The 9,894-nt window shown below is 30.5% G+C and overlaps 1 protein-coding gene across 4 annotated transcripts; it reads left to right on the top strand.

Annotated features, from left to right (window-relative positions):
- The first annotated feature begins 3,439 nt into the window (after positions 1–3,439).
- On the top strand, positions 3,440–4,995 carry LOC107890716 (dof zinc finger protein DOF3.7). 4 transcript variants are annotated; one of them, XM_016815247.2, is made up of 2 exons: positions 3,440–3,679; positions 3,918–4,995. In XM_016815247.2, exons 1-2 carry the CDS (start codon positions 3,670–3,672, stop codon positions 4,598–4,600), a joined length of 693 nt encoding a protein of 230 aa, XP_016670736.1. In that variant the 5' UTR covers positions 3,440–3,669; the 3' UTR covers positions 4,601–4,995. The 4 variants fall into 4 exon arrangements, with proteins under 4 accessions (XP_016670736.1, XP_040957097.1, XP_016670734.1 ...); XM_041101163.1 differs by having other exon boundaries at positions 3,440–3,698; XM_016815245.2 differs by having other exon boundaries at positions 3,441–3,679; positions 3,884–4,995.
- The last annotated feature ends 4,899 nt before the right edge of the window (positions 4,996–9,894 follow it).

Below are 9,894 nucleotides of genomic sequence, written 5' to 3'. Positions count from 1 at the left end.
AAATTACATGATTATGAGGGTGTTTTTATCTTCTTCTCTTTTTTTTAATTATAAATCAATAAAAATTATTTATAATGATATTTATATGAAACTTTTGCTTTTACCATTTGAACTAAAGTAAAATTTAATTATTATATGAAACTTTAATAAATATATTTGTTATATAAAATTTTCATTCACATTGTGGGTATGCCAAAAATCTAATATTAATAAAGTTATTGATTGAGTTTGTGTCAAAAATTAATTTGGCACCATCTTAGGATTGATCACAACACTATGATAAACAATCGCATTCATTTAATATTCCTAATTTGATGTATTTATGTGTTTAAAGTTCAATTTAATCACAATTTAATCTATTTTATTTATTTATTTTAAGATCATACATATCTCATGTGTTATTATTAATTAATTTCAAATCATACATTTATTATTTATTGCATATTATTTTTAAACATATATTTGTATTCTAAATATGTAGTTTTCACACGCATACACATATGATAGAATTCATGGTATAACTAAAAAAAATTAAATCATAATTTAAATAATGGTACAATAGATAATATAATATAATATAATATAATATAATATAATATATTGAGAGTTTAAGATTAAAATGAATTTTGGTGAAAGTACAAGAGGATGAAGTAGGGTATTCATAAGAGAGAAAGTCTACACCTATGCGTGTTTTTTTATTTGCATTCAATGAGTTGGTTGGGTCTATAAGAAAATAAATTGTATAGTCAAGGTTTCCTATCTTAAACTCGACATACATAAGTGTTGAGGTTTTATGGATTGTATTTTGCAGTACTTTCCTTTAATAGATAGAACATGGATTTTGTAGTTAGCCAGATCAAGAAATTCATTCGCAAGGTAAATTCAGCAAATTTTATCGAGGACAAGTGGCAAATGCAGTACACTCTTAGAGAGAATAATTAGACAACAGACTTTTTGGCTAAAATGGCTTTGCAAATGAGGAAGAGTTATGCCTTTTCGACACTCCCCTTTGAGGATTCGGGAAATTTTAGAGAACGATAGAACAAAGGACATTTTAACCCCGAGTATCCCTATGTATACCCTTTGTTTTTAGTATGTTTTCTACACACACAAAAAATTATAAAAAGGGATAAATATCAAAATTATACATGAACTTTGATTTTGTTTGATTTTATACATAAATTTTGGTTTGATTCAATTTCCACAAATCACAAACTACATTCTTAAATTAGCACCATTTTATGTGATATATTGCATACACAAACAATTATATTAATCAAATATAAATAAATGTAAGTATACATTTTTTAAAATGTGCACAATTGAATCAAAATCAAAATAAATTCTCAGTTTACCAACTTAACCAATCAAAGCGACCTATGTTAAGTCTGTTTGATTAGATCTATTTATACTTGAAAAGTTAGTCGAGTCGGTTAGTTTAGATTATATTGGTTAAATTAGAAAAACCAATTGAACCAGCGAAAAAACTGTTTGCTTACCCTTATATTATATCTTAGAAATAATAAAATTTAATTTTGTGAATGTAACCGTTTGTATTTGAGCTAAGATTGAAATTTTCAAAATTTTTAAAGAAATTACAAGGAGTAAAATATAAAAATTATAATTATAATTTATGTAGAATTAAGGGACTAATAATAGAAATTGGTGAGCAGAGAATGGTATGATTGATGTAGTGAAGCTGGTGGGTGTTAACCACATGCAAACATTATGCTTGTATGTGATATCAATTGGGCCCCGTAATGATATAATACTATATCACACGAAATTAAACTGATTATGCATGTGAACGGTTGCAATAATCAATGTTGTTTAAAAATTGAAACAAGAAGGAATTGGTCAACATATTTTACATTTTAAAACAAATATTTGATAAATTTATAAGGAAATTTTATATCCCATTCATAGTTAAGTTGATTAGTGGTATAAGTTTTAATACAAAATTAAATAGTTCGTAGATGGAAATATTAGAAAACAGAAAAGATTAGCATCAATTCAGACCCATTTTCTTTGTTGATTTCGCATGATTTATATCAACTTGATTAATGCAGGAATTTAGGTCACCAGCTTAGCATCATTATTCAAAGATTTTCTAATTAACTTGGCTCCTTCTGTGGTTTAAAATCAGATACCGGAAAATAAACAAAAATCAATGTTTTTCTTCTTCCTTTTAACTTCCATCCTCACCAATATGATTACAAATTTCAGCCTTGGTATCAGAATTTATTACAGATTAAATAATATTTTCTTAAATTATAAATTAATTATGGGAACAATTCGATAATTAACCCTTGTCAACCAAACAAATTTAAAGATATTTTTTAATAACTTTAATTATGAATTAAAAACACTTGATTTTGTTCAACAAATTCAATTATTCCATTCTCATGGTCAAATCATGCTAACCTACTACTAATTGTTAGAATAAAAAAATAATTATTAATCTAATTATTCTAATTAATGGTTTACTATTCGAACAAAAAGATGATAATAACCTAATTGGAGAGTATATAAAGTCTTCTCCTCTTTCGATATGTCGAGTTCTTCCTTTTTATAAAGAGGAAATCTATTTACAAAGCTATTTTACTATTTGCATGGCTGCATTTGGTGCTCTCTTTCAACCTGAACCACTGTCATTACATGTTTCATGGATCATCATCTCCACTCAGAATAACTGGGATGAGATTACGTACTTAATAATAATAATAACACTTATTTCAAAAAAAATAAATAATAATAAGACTTACGATATAAGTAAAAAAATTACATAACAAATATATTTAAAATTTTTGAAATTAAGAACCAATGAACATTTGGTTGAAACAATAAAATTAAAAATATTAAATATTACGATAATTTCATGTGCAACCTTTTAGATTTTTCATGATTTAATATGATAAAAGTGTTTTTATAAAAATATTTGTTATTTTATAAAAAAAAAAGTGGGGTAATTGCTTAACCAAATCTTAAGACATAATTGATGACTTGATGTGTAATAACAACTCAAAAAGCCTTTTAAATATAGCATAGATGATAATAATAATAAATATAGTTGGATATTACTTTGAAAATTATATCAAAAGGCAAAGAAGTTTGATTGATTAGCCTTTTATTCTTAATTGGTTACTACTGACCATAAATTTACCATATGTCATGCAATTATTTCTTAGATATATTGTTATCGATAATATCATCTTTAAAATTTAAATTACATTACCTCTTTAAAAATATCATTTTATTAAAAAAATAACATAAATTTTATATATTTATTAGAAAATTTACAAAAAGGGAACTTGAATACTTGATATTACACTATCTAAAAAAAATAAACTAGTTTTGTATATTTTGAAAAATATATAGTTGGATCCGTGTTTCTCAACATTAAGATATTAAAAAAATGAGAGTCGATAGATATTTAATATATTACATTAAAGAAAGCGTCCTCATCTCCTTTTCTATCTTTGGAACATAAAGCATGGTGAAACATACATAGAATGTCCTAAAAAACCAGCCAACTTTTCAATTTCATCTGCTTTTGAAACCCCTCTTCCACAGAATAAAATAAAAACAAAACACTGGTTTTTTCTTTCTTTCTTATATATCGAAGTTATTATTCATTTTCTCTTCAGTTTCATTCATGGATACTGCTCTATGGCCACAGGTAGAGAATGTATCACCCGGTATCTACCTCTTTGTTTTCTTTACTAAACCCTCTTGGCTTTTCAAAGAAATAATTTACAGTCAATTGTAGGTTTATTTTTTATGCTTTTTCTTTTCTCTGCAAAAAAGAGGATGATCATATTTGTTTGATCTTGAAGTTATTGATTCTTCTTTTTTTGCATTTGTTTGTTGTTTATCTTCGTAGGAAATTGTCACAAATGCATGTTCAAAACCTGCAGATTTAGAGAGAAAAGCTGCTGCTAAGCCTCAAAAACAACAAGCTTTGAACTGTCCCAGGTGCAATTCAATGAACACCAAGTTCTGTTATTACAACAATTACAGTCTCAGACAACCTAGGTACTTTTGCAAGACTTGTCGAAGGTACTGGACTGAAGGCGGTTCTCTCAGGAACATCCCTGTCGGAGGTTGTTCAAGAAAAACCAAAAGATCATCATCATCATCCAAAAAGCTTCCTGATTTGGTTAATAACCCTAAGATCCATGGAGGCCAAGATCTCAACTTAGCTTACCCAGTTAGTGAAGTTTACACCACAAGTATGTCTGAATTTGTTAAAGTCCCTAATAGTAGTGTAGAAAACAGTAAGAAGGAAATTCCTTCTTCATTGTTCCCTAGATGTCATGTTTCAGCTTTGGAGTTGGTTACTGGAATGTCATCCAAGGGGTGGAATCCTTTCATTCCCATGCCAGTTCCAGATCCAAACACAGTTTATACGCCTGGGTTTCCCTTGCAAGAGTATAAACCAACGTTAAATTCCTGTGTGGATGGGGCTGAAGAGATAAATGGGAGGCTGCTGTTTCCTTTTCAAGATCTGAAGCAAACAACTGATAATGAAGATAATAAGGAACAAGGAGATTCATCAGCTGGATTTTGGAATGGGATGTTAGGTGGAGCATCATGGTAATTAAAGAACATGAAAAGCAATACTGCCCTCTGATCTTTTTTTCTTTTTTCAGCTTTTCATTGATTTGTTAAAGTGAGTGGGTTCGGTTGGGGATGACTTGTTTAGATTTCTTCATTACTAACACATAGGAATACGTGGGGTTTCATGGTTAAGATTATTATTAATAATTTTCTCTCTAGTTTAGTACTTGAAAATAACTAGTCTTTCATTTTTGTTTTTCTTATTTAACCACTTGGAAAACCTAAATGACATGGATACTGTGTTACAAGAGATCAAGTTAAACCCAGATTTATTTTAGGGTTAAAAATTGTTTATTTGTTCACGTTTGTAAGAATACCTCACATTAGCCCCAATATTTCCTTGAGTGATGATATAGCATATATGCCATTACCTCCCTTTTATCTTTTATTTGGATTTTACATTCACTCTGAATAAATTTAAAATTGAGTTAATTACACCGTTAATTAAAAAGCAAAGTTTTTTTTAATATCAAATCTTTTCCATCCACAAAATTTAAATTCAAAATCTTATTTAAAAAATATCAAACTCCATGTACTAAAAAATCTATCAAACTCCTTTGGTTTTTTCTCTAAGCTTAACACTCAGTTTCGGCTCTCATATTTTAGACCATCCACTTTGCCCCTTTACTTTCATTTTGTCAATTATGTTAGCACCTTGATCATTTCCATTAAAAGGCCTCACATTCGTCCTTATATGATGTGAAGTTTTCACATTGGCTCTCAAGATGTATGCATTTGATTAGCTTAAATGGTCATTCTCGATTTTTTTTTTAACGGAAATGATTAAAGTGATGGACGGAATGAAAAAAAAAAAAAGGAAAGTGATCCAAAAATCATAAAAGGACCAAAGTGAAGTGAAAATAGTAGAGGAACCAAAACAGGTATTAAACTCTCTTTTTTTTTCTGTTTAAGAGAATTGATGAGGAAGATCTGACAAAGCCTCCTTTTTGCTAAGGGTTGCCCACAAACATTCCCCTCGACAACTGTGCATTAGAATAATACACCCACCCACCAAGGTTCCGTTTTTTTTTATTACAAATGTTTGTTAATTAGTTCAATTTTGTTATTTTAAGTTAATGAGCTGTTGATCTTACTTTACATTCCTCCATGGGATGTTGAGGAAAATCAGAATATCCAGCCAAAAGCCAACCCCCCATCTTACATTTTAGCTTAAACAACAAGAAATGTCTGACTTCATAACATTCCTTAAACGACTAGAATGTTATTGAGCTCAGGTTCACATGTTTTTCCATATCCAAGGATGCGATTCCTATAAAACATATTCCACGGAAAGAAAAAGAAAGGTTAAATTAGGGACCTTGTTGTATTTTCATTATCTTTTATCACATACGATTCGATATAATAATCTAGATGAGGTTTTTGGATTTAACTCCAAACCTCTATTTTCATACATTAAAATGGATATTTATTATATGTTAACTTTTATTGATAATTTTTCTAAAAAAATTTGGGCGTTCTTCTTGAAGCAAAAAAGCGATGTGTTTTCCGCATTTAAGTCTTGGAAAACTATGATTGAAAAACAGACGGAAAAAAAAATAAAATACCTCTACACAGGCAATGACTTAGAGTTCTGTTCTAATGAGTTTAATAAACTGTGCAAGTCAGAAGAGATCGTGAGACACTTGACAGTTCGTCATACTCCACAGCAAAACGGCGTTGCAGAACGAATGAACAAAACTATCGTGGAGAAAGTTCGATGTATGTTGTCAAATGATAACTTACCAAAGTCATTTTGGGCTGAAGCAGCCCCTACTGCATGTTTTTTAATTAACCGATCTCCATCCATTTCTATTGAGAAAAAGACTCCACAAGAGGTATGGTTTGGTAATCCTGCTGACTATTCTGATTTAAAAATCTTTGGGTGTCCTGTGTATGCTCATATTGATAATGGAAAATTGGAACCGAGATCCATTAAATGTGTTTTTCTTGGTTATAAAACTGATGTAAAAGGGTGTAAGTTATGGTGTCCTGAAAATAGAAACGTTGTGATTAGCAGAGATGTTATTTTTGATGAAACTGCTATGCTACCTAACTTATCTCTTAAAGACTCTTCCAATAAAGAAAATCAAAAGCAGGTGAAGTATCAGATTAATCCAGAATCTACAACAGAGTCGGCTCCTCAAGCCAATACAAAAATTCAGAATAGAGTTGTTTCTTTACCACAATACTCTATCGTTAAAAACAGAACTAGAAGAGAAGTTAAACCTCCAAAGAAGTATGTCGAGGCTGATCTAGTTGCTTATGCTTTAAATGTGGCAGAAGATATAGATGCAAACTAAGAGCCATATAATTATTCTGAGGCGGTTAGCTGTGAATACTCAGAAAAATGGATGTTTGCTATGCAAGAAGAGATGGAATGTAACACCCCTTACCCGTATTCAACTCCGGAATAGGGTATAAGGCATTACTAGAACACCTACACATGTAAACATATTAAATCGAGTTACAAAATTTCATTCAAATTTAAACTCTTCAAATTTTTAACATGCTTTTATAATTCTTTACAACATATCCTCAAAATATTATATTCATAACAAATAGGGCCTACAAGACCCGATACTTACTCATGTAATTCAAAGCTCCATTTCCATTTTATTCAATTCACAATCTTTCATGTTCACAATTCAAATCAATTTCTCAATCCAATATATATATATTTCAATACCACACTCTCATACTATGAAACTTTATTTTCCCATATGAGCTTAAACCATGATCATCACATATCAAAGACAAATGTTCTTGACATTTCCATCACATAGACCGAATTAATCAATACAACTCAATGATATAATCACCCATATATCATTATTATCACACACACATATATATATGTCATGACTAAATTTCTTAAACATTTGATCAATTGCTTTTCAATACCGCAATAGTTCCTTCAGTACCAATACGTATTTACCATTCAATTTAACATTTACCGATTATAATCAGGTGTAAAGCCCAGATTTCGCCCGAGCCCAATAACAAATAAAAAATACCCATAGTCCATTTTACATAAAAATAAACCCAATTATGCCAACCCAAATTCAAGCCCAAACCTAATGGCCCATAACAGATTTTAAACAGCAGCAAACCTTAGCCCCTACTGCCCTAGGTGCGCTGCAAGCCTTTGCCAGCTTCCCTCGCACGCGTCCTGCCACCGCCGTCGGCCTCGTCTGACACCTGCAAAGAGGAGTGAATGCAAAGCAACAGAGGACTACAGAGAAGTAAAGAGCAAAAAACAAAAAATGAAGATGAAACGGGTGTAATACGGCTATAAAAGCCAAAGGATTCTCATTGTAACTTTTTTTTTTACGAATACACAGATATTGAAATCAAAGAAAATCAAGATTAAAGAACAAGGTTGATTTTGAATTGTCTTCTTCGTTTCTTTGTCTTTTCTTTCTTTTTTTGATTTTGCTCATTTGTTTTATCTTTTTTTTTTTGCAAACCCATTCCAAATAACTAAAAATCGAAAGCCAAATAAAGGGGGAAGGGATCTCACCGGAAGTGACCTTGATTCCGTCGTCGGAGGGTCTCTCCTCTGTCGTCCAAATCGGGTCCAAGAGGCCGAGAACCTCATTTGTTTTCGACTCCCACGGGTGGAGAGAGTCTTGGCTCTCAAGGAGGCCGTGGGACGGGGGCTAACGGTCCCATTTTTCCAGCGTCGGTCGCTGGTTTTGTTGGTGGCGCGCGGGAGGTCTTAGGGCCGTCGGTCATTTAAGAAAAAGGGGGGGTTGAGAAAGACAGCTGAGGCTCCCTCTGTTTTTTCTTTTAGAAAATCTGAAAAGTGAACTAAATAAAACCATTTTAGTTATCCACTGAACGGCGCCATTTGATGGGGGGAATATGCAAATGTTTTGCCCTAATGGGTAAATTACGCAGTTAGTCCCTCCATCTTGCGTTGAGGTGCAATCTACCTTTTTTTTCTTTTCGATTTGGACTGCGAATTTTGTTTTTGCTTCAATCAGGTCCTTTGACCATGTACAGTCCCTTGCGCTGAAACGTTGCACTCTAGGACTGGGGTTTATTGCCTGATTAGTCCTCCATTCTTCGCGCGCGCGCCATATTAATCCCTGGAGACTTGTTTATGGTTTTTGCAATTAAAACCCCCTAATTCTTGTTAGTTTTCAATGTCATCCCTAGTCCATTTCATTTATTTATTATTATATTAAAATTTTTTTATCCTCATTAATTTTAAGTTTTATGTATATTATTTATTTTAAAAAAAAGTTACATATAACTTATTTTAAAGTTTTCTTTTATATATATTCATTGTAAATTACTATATATGTGCGTATCGTTCAATTTTTTTAAATATATGTATATATACATATCTTCCAAAACTGTTTGCATTTATTATTATTATTTTAATGTATAATGTTATTTATTTCAAACTGTTTTATTAATTATTTACTTTAAGCTTTCTTATATATTTTTTTGTCTAAAACTTTTATTACTTATTGTACTTAAAGCATCTATTTTAAATTTTTTTTTACTTTAAATTGCCTTATATGTTTTCATTTTCCTTGGATTTATTAATGTTGATAATAAGATTATCTACGTCATGTGCTTATTGACATTGTATATACTATGATTTGCTTACTTGTATTCTTGTATTTGGCATGCACTTATGTATTGTCTATTTCATAATTCATTATACTATGTTCCTTTATCATTCCATTTCGTTTCATCATTTCAAAGTCGCATTCATTTTTTTCTTCACAACCTAAAAAATATATTTCGTTCAAATGTTGTACATGTTATTATTCAAAAATAATAATAATTTCAAATAAGGCAATATTTTGTATTTTAGAAATTTGAGAAATTGTACCCTAACTTACTGGGTCTCGATTTCTCGTTAATTCTAAATAGTAAAATATCCTTTTAAATTTCCAAGCGCATAAAATTTCAAAAATAAAGGTAATATTCTATACTTAGAAAATTCAAGAAATCGTGCCCTACCTTACTGTGCTTCGGTTTTTATCGTTGATTCTAAGTAACCGAAGATCCTTTTAAAATTAAAATAAATGAGGTTTAAATAAAAAGTGAAATGCAAACTTACTCTCAAAATATGAGATGTCGGGTCCTAACTTACTGGGTGTGACACCTTGTTACTTCGAGATAAGGAGGCATTTTCCATTTTAGATTCAATTAAAGCATTTTAAAATCAACATTAATAAAAGAGGATCGTATTTTAAATCTTTTCAAACTTTTAGCTTTCGACATAAAGACGTTAAATAATCAACTAAGGTACCA

Source organism: Gossypium hirsutum, chromosome D09, assembly GCF_007990345.1.
Source record: "Gossypium hirsutum isolate 1008001.06 chromosome D09, Gossypium_hirsutum_v2.1, whole genome shotgun sequence".
Classification (NCBI taxonomy): domain Eukaryota; kingdom Viridiplantae; phylum Streptophyta; class Magnoliopsida; order Malvales; family Malvaceae; genus Gossypium; species Gossypium hirsutum.
The sequence above is the reverse complement of the archived record's forward strand: the minus strand, read 5'-3'. Positions and strand labels throughout refer to the sequence as shown.